General features: G+C 46.7%; 1 protein-coding gene across 1 annotated transcript in view; it reads right to left on the bottom strand.

The window, feature by feature from the left end:
* CAPN9 (calpain 9) overlaps positions 1–15,885 on the bottom strand; it is a 1,247,204-nt gene that overhangs the window by 331,801 nt on the left and 899,518 nt on the right. Inside the window, exon 12 of the mRNA XM_077486535.1 lies at positions 4,114–4,150. Coding sequence (XP_077342661.1) covers positions 4,114–4,150 — 37 coding nt within the window. The remainder of the gene's footprint in view (positions 1–4,113; positions 4,151–15,885) is intronic.

Below are 15,885 nucleotides of genomic sequence, written 5' to 3'. Positions count from 1 at the left end.
CATGGGTTCACACAAGGTGAGGGGTCTAAGTACTAGCCGGTATTTACTGGAGCTTCTGATGGTGGAGATGGGCTTTGCTATGTATTAGTACCAGGTTGCGGTTCTCAAGTTCGCCCCTCCAGGAGGTGAGCAAGCTGAGGTCAGATATTGCAGGTAGGGATCAAGCACAAGCATAGTCAGTAAACAAGCCAAAGGTCGGTAACAAATGGTAGCAAAGAGAGACGCGACAGCAAGAGAGACAAAAGCAAGATCTTGGCTGGAGAGAGCACAATAATCTGGCAAACAGGAAGTGCAGAGACATGGCTTAAATCAGGAAGTTCATGGGTGGAGAAAAAAGTTCAAGATTCAAGACAAACAAGATTCAAGGCAGAGTACAAGAAATTGTCCAGTGAACTGTCCAGCATTGCAGGTGGCTCAGAAAGTCCCAGGTTTAAGTCCAGACCTCGACACCACCCTATAATCATAAATTAATGCTTGATAAAAGACTACAGAATATCCCAGGTGATAAACCATGGATGATAGCAACATAAGGCACCTACAATAAGTGATGCTTTGGTCCGGAGTTCAGGAGGAGTCTAAATGACCCTCTATACATAAAGTCTCCTCTGTCAGGCATGTTTGGATGTGGGCATTGTTCAGTATGCACACATGTGGAAAAATCTAGGAACTCCAAGACTCACAGGGTAGAAGTACATATCAAATCAACTTCTTTCACAACTGTTCATCAAACTGGATTATATATAGAATTGCATGCCCCTGCCAAAAATCTATATTGGAAAAACCCACAGAGACTTTAGAAAAAAGAATAGTGTTTGCTACTAGTTAAATTTAAAAAAAAGATTTGTTAATAAAATTGTATATAAGTATGTAAAAATAGTGATAAATGCCACAATGATGTGAAAAAGAGAAAGGACCAAAATGAATGGATAAGCTGATCCAAGTTTCTCAAAATTTCGCTGAGGTGGCAAAAAAAAAAAAAAAAAGAATAGGAGAAAACCTGACGAGTATAATGGATAATGATGATGATGATGAGTGCCCCCTGGCTGTACACTTTGAACAACATCACAAATCCTCACTGCAGGAAATAAGGGGGGGGGGGGGGGGCAAAGACAAGGTGCTTTTACAAAAAGGATCCAAGTGGGTCTTTTTGCTTAATACTATGTCCACCATGGGATGAATTGTCTTTGCAACCATTTTTATGGGAAGAGGACTAAGGGAAACTTGGGGGATTGCCCAAATATGGGTCCCTAATGGGAGAGCTTAGAGAAATGTAGAATATTCCCTTGATAAATGTGACCTCACCTATCTTTGATTGTTGTGGCGTGGTGCCTGCAATGGCAGCTCTTAAGGAGTGGAACACAATTTGACATTGATATATAAAGATAGAAGCTGCTGACCAACCCCTTTCCATTCCCTGAGGAAGCCCCAGTTTGGGAGAGGGATGAAACACACAGGCAGTAGGGTTACACGCCCTCCCTTCCGAGGCCAGGAAACTTGCTGACAACCTGCTGACATATGAGTGCATGTCGGCATGTAACCCCCATGGTGGATGTCTCGTGTGTCGACTGGAGTGGTTAGATAAACACCTGCACACCTAGTCACTCTTACCTTGGTTGACTCCTAAATTGCACTGGTCCTATTAGCCCATGTAGGTCAGAGGTGTCCATATCCTAAACAGCCAGTCCATATTGGCAATCAAACACAGGATCCCCATAGATGTACAAACCTCAGAGATCACATACATACAGTATGCTTTGAAGTAGTGTTTTAGTACCACATACATCCCCCTTTGGGGCTGATCGGTATCTCTGGGGACCAGACTTGGCCTATTTAACATATGGACTGCATCCAGGACTACCTATATGGACTTTGTATAAACCGTGTTATGGGGATTGCGCCCCCTCTTATTTTACTTATTTTGTTACCCAAACCTTCTCAATATCTTATAATGTGATAGCGTGCCACCACCACATTATAAAATGGCCACTCACCAGACTTAACAGTCACAGTACGCCTTTGGTTCATTCAATGGATAACCACTCCTTAATACGGTCTCCCGTTAGCAATTCCTCTGTTATTGTATGTTCATAAAAAGGTATATGAAACCAACATAGTGTAAAACCGTTTTTACTTTAATTATAAAATTTTAAAACATATTGCACTCACATCTCCATGTGTCCTTTAGCCGACACCAAGCTTATCCAGCCATATGCAAATAGCATAGGAACAGGCAAGCCAGTGATGTACCACAGGTGACTCTTTCCTCCCTCCTGTCCCTGGCTCCTCTACTTTACTTCTCGTCTCGTTTCCCCAGCCTCTACGCGTTTCGCAGCAACTCTGTATTGTCAGGAAGTCTGGTGAGTGGCCATTTTATAAGGTGGTGGTGGCACGAATAGTTTAAGTTGGTGTAAAGTAAGATGCATGAACACAGGATTTGAGTTTTGATCCCACTCTAGTGTGTTGTGGAGATTGGACTGTATCTACAATTCGGAGGGGGGAGGGTGCAGTCCATTGCATTCTGGGACTATTGTGGAATTTGGGGTGGTTTTTCATTTGTAATAATTTTATGAGTTGTTTTAAGTTGGAATTTGCTTAAAATTGTGAGAGGATATCGGTGACAACACCACCACATAGATTTGTATTGTGAATGATTGTTATGAGGGATGGAATTATATATAATTTTTCACATAAAATCCCATTATAAGATATTGAGAAGGTTTGGGTAACACGTAAAATAAGAGGGGGCGCAATCCCCATAACACGGTTGATATAAATTTCCTTCATATAGGTGAGGGAACACTTGGGATTGCAGTTTACTAGCACAGGATTAAAAGGGGTAGTCATTTGAGCGCCGGTATTTTGATTATAATTCTATATGGACTTTGCATTATTAGTCTCTCTCTGGCCGATTAGCTTAGCATGATTAACCGTGTCAGCAATTTTGCATGGCAGTGGGGACCTGGCACACAAGATAGGAGACCACCTGTGAGACTAGATGGGTCTGTGTATGAAAAATACTATCATATACAGGATCAGAAGGTGTAAGGAGGGATAACTATCAAACATCAGAGGATACATTGAATGCATGTGGCTTATATACAGTACAGTAATACCTTGAAATACGAGCATAATTAGTTCCATCAAAAGTGAGTTTCTCCATAGGAAATAATGGAAACTCAGATAATCCATTCCACAGCCACTGCTTGTCTATGCAGTGCCGCATGTGGCTAGAGGTGCAGAGACGCCTGAGACTTGGAGACCACTCTGTCACACTTGGAGACGCCCGGAGACACTTGGGAATGGAGTGTTTCCAAGTGTCTCAGAGTGCCACTGGTGCCCCCACAACTCTGGCCAAATGCGGTACTGCACATTCCAGCTGCTTGAATCCTGCTCATCTTGCAAGACCACGCTCGCAAAGCGAGTCAGAATTTAAAAAAAAAATAGCTTGTATTTCAAAACACTCGTAAACCGCGTAACTCGCTATCCAAGTATGTGGGATATGCTTGTAAACCACTTTACTTGCTATCCGAGTACTGTATGTGGTGTCAAGTTCTGTTTAATTTATAGAGTTTAGGCAGGTTAAATAGTGTACATGTGTATATATGAGGGCTGCCACCCTATATAGGGAGATCGGTGCTTGTAAATTCCCCCACTGCCGCACTGATCATCTGTGAGGTTGCCCAAGTATCGGATTAAGCATCAGCAAGTACAAGTACTTTTGCAAATGCTTGGTATTGTTATTAGTACTAGCATTAGTAACGGTGCAACCCCATTGTATGTAATAGATATGCTGTAGCCTCTTCATACTCTACAGGAGTGATGGGGTGGAGGAGTTGAGTAAGATTTGGGATTATACGGTGGGGTGTGAGCCTAGTAGTGGGAGGTTTCTGGGGTGACATATCCTTTGTGGTTTTTGTTGTGCATGTGTTTTGGAGGCACCTCCCCTAATTAGGTAATTAGCACCATTTTGACAAACCACTCCCAGGATCCAATCATTTTCAGTCAGTTTCTTCAAACTGTAGATGTGTTTTACCCAGGTTTGGATGAAAATGCCAGATCCTGAGAAAAATATTACAAAGATTTAAGCATTAACATTTTTTTAAAATAACTTACATCAGGAAGGTCCACGTGTATATCTCCTTCAATCTCCCTACAAAACAAAGAAAACAAAGAATATATATATAGAATTTAATAATGTGGACCTGAAATCAAATAGTGACAGTTTGCTATGGATCATTTTGAGGAAGTAAAGCCTTGCCAAGATGGCCAACTCCAGATGGAAACAATTCCAAAAAAGGCATGGTTGGTCTGTGAAGGGGAAAGATGAGCTTTAAGGAGACCACAGAAAAAAACAGTTGAGTCCTTTGCTCTCTGCCTGTCTTTTTTGGGCACACCTTCCAGAGTCTAGTTCCTCTTTAAATGCATGCTTCCTGAATAGTAATTATTTTAATTCAATCTTATTTTATTCAGAAAAAAGGATGAGAAAGAGAAGGTAAACAACACAAGCAGTAACAAGATACACCAACACTATGCTTCATATGTGCCTGAACAAAAACATGTCTATGGTACATATAAATGGATTGAAAGCATGTAAATAAAGCCTACCAGGAAACCGTTAATGATAACAATCCATGTTTGGGGGAGAAGGGGAAAAGGAAAAGAAAAAAAAGAAAAAAATATATATATACATATGTATATATATATATATATATATATATATATATATATATATATATATATATATATATATATATATAGACACATACATACAGATAGAATAAAATAAATACAGCGTATAAGCTAAAGAACCTTTCGTCTTCAGTACTGCCAGGGGGGATCAAAGCTGACCCCTGCGCAGAACTCCAGACAAAATTATATAAAAATCTGTAGGAAAGATATTACGTAGGGTTCTTACACCAGTTCAGGAACACTAGATAAGTCGGAGCCATGGTACATTAGCTAGATGTATTCCTAGGGGTGTATGGAAATATATAAAAAAGAAAAAGAATCAGGGACATATAAGAGGGGGCATAGAGGTAGGGGACGAGAATCACTCCATCATGGACCCAGGGCGACGCCGTCCAGGCCATGTTCAGCCCAGGAGATAAACTCAGAGGAATATCGGAACATGGACCATGATGTCCAGGTGAGAGTAAACTGTTCATTTTTACCACATTCCTCTGCCAACAGACGTTCCAGGTCCCTTATGCGGTCCACCTCCGTAGCCCAGTCCCCAAGGGAAGGCATGATCGTCGATCTCCAGTGACGGGGGATCACTACCCTGGCCGCCGCCAGGAAGTGTCGTAAAATATCTTTTTTGATGGATTTGAATGTACCAGGGAGTATAGATAAGAGAGCCACCTCAGGTGAGGGGTGTATAGAGGTCGCCATCAGCTTACAGTAAAGTTTGAATATCTGTTGCCAATACTTTTGTACCGGAGGGCATTCCCACCATATGTGTAGCATGGTTCCCCGGGAGCTAAGACACCGCCAGCAGGTATCTGGTACTCCCGGGTTGAAATGGTTTATCGTCGATGGGCATCTGTACCATCTCGTTACCAGTTTAAATCCCTTTTCCTGGGTCTTAGTGGCGAGGGATATTTTGTGCGTCAGGATAAAGCATTTCTGCCAGTCAATAGGAGAGATAGGGTGTTGTAGTTCTGTCTCCCAGGCCGCCGTAAACGGAGGGAGGTCAGGGGAGGAGATATTGAGCAAGAGGGAGTAAAGTTGAGACACCACATGCGTTGGGGGTTCTGCCTGCAAGAGCAGTTCCTCAAACCCTGTCGGTTCAGCAAGGATATCTGGAATGGACGGGAAAGTCCGGATGTAGGAGGTGGTCTGTTGTCTCTGCATCCACTGCATGGGATGTCGGGAGGTCAGACTGGTAGGGGTATCTGTCCTTAAAGTGGGATCTGCCCGAAGAACTTGGGCAAGTCTCCTATGGTCTTCTCTTTGCCATGGTCCAAATTTTGATACACCCATAGCTGGAGGAAAGGCCGGGGTCCCAAAGAAGGGAGTCATAGGCCTCATATATTTTGATAAGCCCCTTTTGGTCAGCATACGGTCCCAAATCTGGATTGTGTGACGAGTAAGGTCGTTGAGAGGGCCCGACCCCCCCCGGACCATGGGCAAGGTCCATGGGAGGGGGGAGAGGTCTATTGGGTTCATATAACTTTCTAATTGAACCCAAAGCTTGGTGGAAGAGTGATGGAACCAATCTAGTATGCGCGTGAGCACTGCTGCTTTATGATACAGGGAGGCGTCCGGGGGCTCCGCCCCCCCCCCCCCCCCCCGATCCCTTGGACGAAATAGTGTTTCATACCGTATTCTGGGGCGGGCAGCATTCCAAATAAATTTGGAGAACAGCTGGCATAATTTCTTGAAGTACGAATTGGGTATGTGGATAGGAACGGTTTGAAACAGATACAGGAAACGAGGAAGAACGTCCATTTTCAAGGCATGCACTCTACCTAGCCATGAGAGCCGTTTTGACGTATATGTAGCTAGATCTGCCTGTGTCCTAAGAAGTAGGGGGGCAAAATTCAGAGCAAAGAGCTGGGACGCGTCCGCCGGTATTTGGATTCCGAGATACTTAATGGAAGAGGAACCAGTTTTGAAGGAGAAAGTAGTCGAGAGTCTTCGTATGTCCGACTTAGGCATGGATAGATTAAGGATTTCTCATTTACTATAATTAACTTTGAAATTGCTAACCGCTCCAAATTTTTGGAATTCCCTCAATACTGAGGGTAGGGATGTGCGTGGGTGAGTCACGTACAGGAGCAGATCATCTGCGAATAGGGCGAGTTTAGTTTGAGTGGGCCCGACTGTTATGCCTTGGATAGAGGGATTGTTGCGTATAGCAACGGCCAAGTGTTCCATAGTTAGAACATAGAGGAGGGGGAACAATGGGCACCCCTGACGTGTCCCGTTGGAGATTGAAAAAGCTGGAAATAATGAACCATTCAGTCTAATCCTAGCATACGGAGAGGAGTATAGGGACATTATTCTTGCTACCATATTAGTTCCCAAGCCTATTTGTTGCAGGGATAATCGGAGGAACTGCCAGTCTACCCGGTCGAATGCCTTCTCCGCATCGACTGTTAAGAGGCATAGTGGAATATCATGGGACCGGGCATAATTAGTCAGAAGGAGGGTCTTTAGAGTATTGTCCCTAGCCTCCCGGCCGCTTACAAAGCCGACCTGGTCTAAGTGTATTATCCTGGGCAACAATGGTTGCAATCTATTGGCTAGGATTTTGGCAAAGACTTTCAAATCGACACCAATCAAGGATATTGGCCTATAGTTTGCACAGAGAGTGGCGTCTTTGTCTGGTTTTGGTATGAGGCAGATGTGGGTCTCAAGTGTTTGTGGAGGGAACTTAGATCCCTCCGTCAAGGAGTTGAACATCCTAGTGAGAAAGGGTGTAAGAAGGGTGGCGAAAAGTTTGTAAAACCTAGTAGTGAAGCCGTCGGGGCCTGGGCTCTTTCCACTTGGCGTTCCCGCTATGGCTTTGGCAACTTCGTCCTCAGTGATAGGGGTTTCTAGGTCAGCAACGGTGTCACCGTCCAATTGAGGGAGCGCGGTTTCCGAGACATAGGACAGTTTGTCTGCCAACTCGATAGAAGGGGAACCCACTTGTCGAGACAGAGGGATATTGTACAGAGACTGATAGAAGTTCCTGAATTCCTCAGCCATCTTAGAGGGTGAAGAGACCAATTCCCCCCGCGCCCCCCTAATATGGGGCACAAAAGCGGAAGATGCCTTGGGATGCAGGGATCGTGCCATTGACCTACCATATTTATCCTGAAACTTATATTGGTGGAATGCAATCTTATCCGAATATGTGCGTGCGGAGGTCTCATATAGTTCTCTGAGTTGAGATCTCGCCCTAGAAACGTCCGCCAGTGTGGTCACTGTCGGAGACCGTTTATGTTCAGTTTCTAGGTTCCTAAGAGTTTGGATTGCAGCCGTGATGGCGGCTGAGCGTTCCCTCTTCAGGCGTGTACCCAGTTGGATGAAGGTTCCACGTAGGACTGCTTTTAATGCCTCCCATTGAAAGGGCAGCGACGTCGTATCAGAGGTGTGGTCAGCAAAATAGTTAGATATGGTATTCGTAACCTGCGCCACACACTCCGAGTTTGTAAGCAACGAATCGTTCAACCGCCATGTCCACTCCCTAATTGGAGTGGAGGGGATTGAAAATGTCATGTGAATGGGAGAGTGGTCAGACCAAACCATAGGGTCTATGGTGCATTCAGGGGACCAATCTAGGCAGCTGTGGTCACACATTAAGTAGTCTATGCGACTATAAGTGTGATGTACGTGAGAGAAGTGGGTATAGTTACGGGATGTGGGGTGTAGTACCCTCCAAACGTCAACAAGACGCAGATCGTAGAATGCGCGTTTCAGTGCCCTCAGTTTGGGGAACGAGAGACATGATCGTGAGGTGGAGGAATCCAAGAGAGGTTCTACAGGTGTGTTAAAATCCCCTCCCAAGACAAGCTTACCCTCCAGGAATCCTGACAGAATCTTCAAGTACTGCAACGCAGATGATACTGGGTTGACATTTGGGAGGTAAATATTAGCTACCGTAAATTTGGTGCCCCATAACATGAATTTCACGAAAACATACCTTCCCTGGAGGTCAGACAAATGATCAAGCACTTCTATAGGGAGCGTCTTATGAAAGGCAATAGACACTCCCTTGGTTTTCTGAGTCGGGTTAGTACTATGGAACCATCTGATAAAGTATCTGCTGGAACAGGAAGGAGTGGAGGCAGAGTGAAAATGTGTCTCCTGTAGCAGAAGCACATTAACTAGGCGTTTGTGCATCTGGTAGAGGATTTGTCCTCTTTTAGCGGCAATATTGAGGCCATTCGCATTGTATGAACAAAACTGTAGCCTGGGTTGAGACGTCGCCGTGTGGGCCATGATAGAGTGACAAAAAAAAAACAATTAAGACAACAATAGGAAGGGTAGTGGAGCAAAGGGAGAGATGTCCAAAGACAGACGGGGAGGAAGAAAGGAGGGGGGAGAGATGGAAAAGAGGTAGGTCAGAGAGAGCCCCTGGGGTAAGGCGGCTCTAGAAGAATCCTAGAGTGTCCGTGAAAACGTAACACTTCATGAAATATCACGTAGTAGGCACGGATTGTGCCGATCCTATGGAGGGGGAGAGAACGAGGTTAGAATAGCTGAGTTGTGATCCCAACAACTTAGCAGGCACATATAACATAAGTGTAACATACCCAATGACCATGGCGTCTAATGCTCAATTTCGTAGGCACTAAAAAATAGAATGTATAGCTAATACCATGGTACCCTCGGGCTACATAAACATTATAGGAATATAAACAAAAACAAAAAAGAAAAAACAACAGGAGTGAACAACAAGGTATGAACTGGCTAGGGGCAACATAAGGGCTCAGGTATTCCCATGTGGTCCCAAGGAGGTTGAACACACCAATTACCACATTCATAGCAGCTTTAACTAAGATTGTTGTCATAGCCTAGCTCCGATAACAATGTAAACGTACATTAGTTGCCCTCGACAAGGGCTACCGATCTCGAGCCACAGAGAAATTTGGGGTTGGTGCTGAGGAGAGACTTGGAATCCCCAGAACAAACCAGGGAACCATGTTCGAGACACGTCAAGTCAATCCACAGGTCCAACGTTTTACGGAGACATAATGAATGTGTCCACTACAACCCAATAAACAACATCAGTGGTAATGTCCACCCTTCCAGAGCCCCAGCTATCACAACTGTACCAGCGGAGGGCAATGGAAGCTTCAACTATCCTATCCAGACAGCTAAACCACCCATAGCATTCAAATTACACAGTTATCAGGAGTCAATGGGAGGGGAACAAACGTACAAAGGGGAGGAAAAAACAGAGCATTGGGAACATTGTTAAGGCAAACCTGGCCTGTATCAAGGACAAAACCCATATCCTCCTAGTGAGGAGAGAGAGTGCAGATTAGTCTTCTGGTGATGTGGCTCTCCGTATTCTGGGACCAGGGGGAACAAATCTAGGATGTGAGTGTCTCCGGCGTTGCAGGGGAGGACCCGGTAGTCTTTGACGATCATTTGGAGGATCCAGCCAATTTGGGACGGTGATAGGGTCTCGTTCCAGAAAGAGGAAGAAGGCAGGAAGCTGGTCCAGATCTGATAGGACAAATTTGTGGTTATCCTCCCGGGTCACTTTGATGCTAAAGGGATGACCCCACGTGTACGTTGCACCTGCTTGGCGAATCGATTCCAGTAGTGGGCGGACCACCCACCGCATGTACAGCGTGTTGCAGGAAAGATCTGAGTACAGGTGTATGGAGGATCCGTGAAAGTCCAGTGGGCCCAGGCGCCAGGCCTTGCGCAAGATCTCTTCCTTCAGGGTATAGTAGTGTACCCGGCAGAGGACATCACGAGGGCGATCCCTGCCGTCTCCCCCCACACCCCCAACCCTATGCACTCTATCCAATTCGATAGGGGACGTAACTTCCCTCTCCAGGACCTGATTTAGGATAGCAACAATAGTGGGTTTGAGGTCATTACCCGAGGTTGCCTCCGGGACACCCTGCAGCCGGATGTTATTCCTGCGGCTCCGGTTTTCACTGTCTTCTATTTGGAGCTGGTGTTGCCGCAACCGGGAGAGGTGAGCCGTAGATGCGAGTTCAAGTGCCGTTATACGGGACGTATGGTCATCTTGGGTGGTGGCCATTGTAGAAATTGCAGTCTCCGATGTCGAAACCCGCTGTTTGAGGGCATTCAGTTCACTTTGGAGAGAAATTTCCATTTTGGAGGCCCAGGACTCAAAGTCAGCCCTGAAGGCAGAGAGTAGGGCAGTGGATGTGGAGCCCGGATCCCTGTTCAAGGCTGAGGAAGGCATCTCTTCTGAAGCAACGGTTACGTTTGTGATAGGGGACAGTGTAGATCCGGCCAGGGGATCTGGAGGGTCCATCGGGGGATTCGGCTGAGCAACCGAGTTGTTCCCAGGGGTAGGGCAAGACGCTGTAGTCGGGGGAGGAGGCTTCAGTTTGCCTGGGGTTTGGCTTGTCGAGAGCTTGTCTTTTCCTGCACGGGAGTCTTGTGAGGTTGTACGGAGTAGGTAACGTTGGATAGAGCCTTGTTGTAGTTCAGAAAAGTCAGCAGGATGAGAGCTGGAAGCCGCCATCAGCAAGTCGGGTATGATTAGTTGGGAACACAGCCTGCAGTTGTCGGGGTAGCACAGAGCTCAGCGGTACATATCTTCAGCCGGCCATCAACAGCCACACGCACCCGTAGGTAAAGTGGTAGAGCAGCTTATGCGGTCCGTGTTGGCGGTGGAAGTGGGCTCTTGTTGCAGTGTTAGTGTCCGGGTGGAGTAAGATGGCCACAGGATTGGAATTGGGAGCAGCCCTCCTATCAGGCATTTATAAGAGGAGGGGAGAGCAGGGGGGAGCTGGAATATGGTGTGGCAGTCTGGGGTGCTCTTGGGGCCGAGGAGGGGGGCGGGCTGTGGCCAGGCACGAAGGAATGACAGCACTGGGTGGAGCAAGATGGCTGCTATGACTGTAAGAAGCCAGCCGGGTGTAGCAAGATGGCCGCTATACCACCCAGCCACAAGTCTTTGGGTGGAGCAAGATGGCTGCTTCTTCAGGCCTAGGTCCGTTCCCCATCCCCCCCTCCCGCACCACATAGACCAGGGATGGATTCTTGTTTGGGGCGAAGAGAGGGACGCCCTGCTCCTCCAAGCCAAGGCCAGGCCGGCTGCACCGCCCCTCCGTGGGATGCACACTTTAGGACACACCGGGGATCTGCAGGCCCCACTAGGCCGCACTAGGCCGGATCCGGCCGCGGCCTCTACGAGCGCCCCCGGAGCTCAGCCGGGCCAACGGAGGGTGCAGAGAGGATGTAGGACAAGGCTGGGAGGGTGGATGAGGGTTCCCTACCTCCCGGTTCGTGCGGATGAAGGCCGGTGTCTGCAGGCCTCGGATCTCCAAAATGGCGGCCGCGAGTGTCCAGGAGAGAAGGCTCTCGGGCTGTCCAGAGCAGGAACTCCGGGCAATACTGGCTCCAAACCCCACAGGGCACCCAGACGGTCAGCTGGGTAAGGTGTCTGGCTCCCAACAGCTCCAAACAGATGCGGATGGCGGTGGATTAGGCTGTAGGAGTAGCGGAGCTCTCATAGTAGACGTCCGCCGCTGTTCACATCCGGACACGCCCCCCAATAGTAATTATTTTTACCAGTCATAAAGGCACAATGCACACAGAGAAAGGAATTCTAGACAATAAAATGTATGTCTTTTTTTTCTGTTGCTTGGAGCAAACATGCCAACTTCTTCTGTGGTGATGGAAAGGCATGTTCCATGAGCATGTCCTGCACCACAGATGAACACACTGCCCTTGCAATCTTCATGTATTGTTAATGGCACCCCAAATGCACATTGCATTTCATGAGCACCACATCTCAAGTTACCACAGTATCATGTGGTTTGGTATGTTGCATTCTGAAAAAGTAGTTCTTACACTTATTTTTCCATGGGCCAGTGCATTTTGAAGCCCATTTAAATAACTAAGTATCCAAACTGGATTGTACAGGAATGTGCTGGAAACACACAGGGACATGTTTCAGTGTTTACCGGCCCTTAAACTTTCATGAAAATTAAGCACGCCAGCCTAAAAATAGGATTTTTGTACTCAGCGTAAAATCCTTTTCTCTGCAGTTCATTGACGGACACAGCTCCATTAATCTTGACCGTAGGGTTATTATGCCACCTTCAAGAGAGGACTAGGCAGAACGTGTAATACATGTGAAAAACAACAGAACTGTACAGGGGGCGGACCCTCTGGTAATATCCCCTCAGCCCGCTTCCTGCAGCTCAGTACATCAACAAGCAGTATAACGTAAACTAATAGGAGGGGAGGGTGCTGTGTCCTTCAATGAACTTCAGAGAAAAGTATTTTACGGTGAGTACAAAAATCCTATTTCTTTCTCGTACATCACGGGACACAGAGACTCGGTAATTACTGGTGGGTTATAGGGTATCACTAGGTGATTAGACACTGGCATACCCTAGACAGGAAGTTCAATCCCCCATATAACCCCTCCCCCTACTGGAGGTACCTCAGTTTTTTGGCCAGTATTTTAGGTGTTGGTCACAAGTAAAGATGTGCTGTGCTGAGCTCCACTGGAATATCCTTACTGGGGCCAGCTATGCAACCGGATCCATTCCAAGTGTCTTTTCCAGGCCGAATTGGATGGTACCCGGGCCTCGTGTCCGAAGAAATTTAGGTTTTACTTGTAACTCTTCTCTTTTTAGAGAGCTGGACCCTGGGATCCAGTATTTGTTTTTTTCAGCCATATTCCTGGCAGGGTGCTTTATGGGCCCAGAAATGCGGATTCCTCTATTCAAGGGGGGGCCCCAGTCTCTGAAGGTTTTTTCCTAACGGAGCCCACCGTGAGAGGTGAAGATTGGGTCTATTATTCAGACCCTACAGCTGGATAAGGTAAGGGTTTTCTCCTTTTAAGTAAATGTATGCTATGCCTATAGTCGCCACCGGGGGCTGCCAAGAGCACATACCGTTCATGCCTGATCTGTCTGCTTGATGTCCATGCTCCTCCAGCCATGCTCCAGGAAGGATGAAGGTAAGGAATTTTTTTCCTTCTGGGATTCTCCCTCCACGGATTAGGGGGCTGAGACAAGCCTGGGCAGAGAGCGGTGCCCCACCACCCGCCGCCGTCCGTCCTGTCCACCGCCATTACAGTGGCCTCACATCCACCGGCCCTTCCCTCTCCTCTGTCCCAGGCTACACAGGCTTTAAAGTGCACTCTTTTTCAGATGCACACAGAGCTGACAGGCGCATGTGAGTGTGGGAGACACAGGCATTCCCAGGCAGTATTTACTAAGTAGTGGTGCCAGTTGCTGAACAACAGGGCTCAGCAGTCAGTGCATTTTTTTTGTGTGGTACCTCTACCTTTTGTTGCTTTGCACTATGGGTAGAAGAGGTACAAGTACCCTGAAGAATAGGGGCACTAAGGGGTCCTCTTCAGGCTCTGAGGACCCCCCTCTGCAGCACCTTCCCCCCTGCAGGACCCAGGGAGGCTGGCCAGGGAGAGCCGTTGGGGTCAGGGGCTGCAGGTGCTTCTGGCACTTCAGACCCTGTGTACATTACACAGGAGGTTTTTTCCTCAACCATAAACTTTTTAGAGGAAAGATTAGTGGCCTTAATCGCATCTTCACTCAGTGGAAGAAAACGCACTAGGCCCCCCTCTGTCACCCAGGACCCTCAGAGTAAGGAACTCTTGGATAAAGGAGAGGAATCCCCCTCAGAGGATCGGGAGGAAACTAATGATTCCACTTCTGAGGAATCTAGTGGAGAAGGGCCCTCTTCAGCTTTTCAGGATAAGAAAATGTTGGTGCAAATTCTTGCTGGATTGGTCTGTTCCACGTTTAAGTTACCCGTACCTGAGTCAGTTAAAGAACCCACTTCTTCTCTGGATTCACTGAAACCTCCTCAAACTGCACATGCCTTTCCTGTTCATGGTTTGCTGCAAAGCCTTATCTATTCTGAGTGGGATCAACCAGATAAACATTTTTTTCCTCCTGAAAAGTTTTCTACACTTTATCCTATGGAGGAAAAATTTACTAAGATGTGGGGTATACCGGCAGTTGACACCGTCATTTCCTCCGTAAACAAAAGCCTGACTTGGCCTGTTGACAACGCTTAAATGCTTAGGGATCCAACTGATAAGAAAATGGAATTCCTATTAAAAAATGTTTTCTCCTTGGCAAGTTCAGTAACACAACCTGCAGTGGCAGCAATTGGAGTCTGTCAAAATTTGAGAGACCACATTAAACAGGTGCTTAAAGCCTTACCTGAACAACAAGCCCGGGGGTTAGCTAACCTTCCAGTGGCTCTGTGTTTTGCTGTTGATGCTATCAGAGATTCTATCCTTCAGACCTCTCGCCTTACACTTGGATTGGTACACATGCGTAGAATCTTGTGGCTGAAAAATTGGTCAGCCGAATCACCATGTAAGAAACTCCTGGTGGGATTTCCCTTTCGTGGTGCTAAACTGTTTGTAGAGGACTTGGACAATTATATCCAAAGGATCTCCAATGGGAAAAGCACCCTTTTACCAGTCAAGAAAAGGAGTAAACGTCCCTCCTTTAAACGGGAGCTTTCTCCAGTGCCAGGGGCATCAGCCTCCATGCAGTCATGACGGCCTCCTCTGTCAAGCTCTAAGGTTAAACCTCAGAGTCAACCCCAGGGACAAAAGAAGAAGTCCTGGGGGTGAAGGTCTTCAAGACAAAATGCTAAGACCTCCTTATGAAGGGCCGCCCCCACTCACTCAAGTGGGGGGGAAGACTACCAAAGTTCTCATGGCTCTGGCAGGAGGAATTTCGGGACAAATGGGTGGTCTTCACAATAACTCTAGGTTACAAACTAGAATTCCGAGAATTCCCTTCTTCTCATTTCCTCAGATCAAATGTATCCAGAGACCCAGAGAAAAAGAAGTCTCTCCTTCTAGCGTTGGAGCGACTATTGTCGCAAAAAGTTATCATGGTAGTTCCTATGCAAGAGCAGGGAATGGGGTTTTATTCAAACCTTTTCACGGTACCGAAGCCAAATGGAGATGTCAGACCCATTCTAGATCTCAAAGATCTAAACCGATTTCTAGAGATACGGTCCTTTCGTATGGAATTGATCCAATTGGTAGTCTCCATCCTACAAGGAGGAGAACTTCTGGCATCAATAGACATCAAGGATGTATACCTGCATGTACCTATTTTCCCTGCTCATCCAAAGTTCCTGCGTTTCAAAGTAGAAAAACGCCACTTTCAGTTCGTAGTTCTGCCTTTCGAGCTAGCTACTGCACCTTGGGTGTTTACAAAGATCTTGGCCCCT

The sequence above is a fragment of the Lithobates pipiens genome, unplaced genomic scaffold (genome assembly GCF_037356315.1).
Source record: "Lithobates pipiens isolate NorthernLeopardFrog02 unplaced genomic scaffold, aLitPip1_a1.2 Scaffold_18, whole genome shotgun sequence".
Taxonomy (NCBI): Eukaryota; Metazoa; Chordata; class Amphibia; order Anura; family Ranidae; genus Lithobates; species Lithobates pipiens.
The sequence above is the reverse complement of the archived record's forward strand: the minus strand, read 5'-3'. Positions and strand labels throughout refer to the sequence as shown.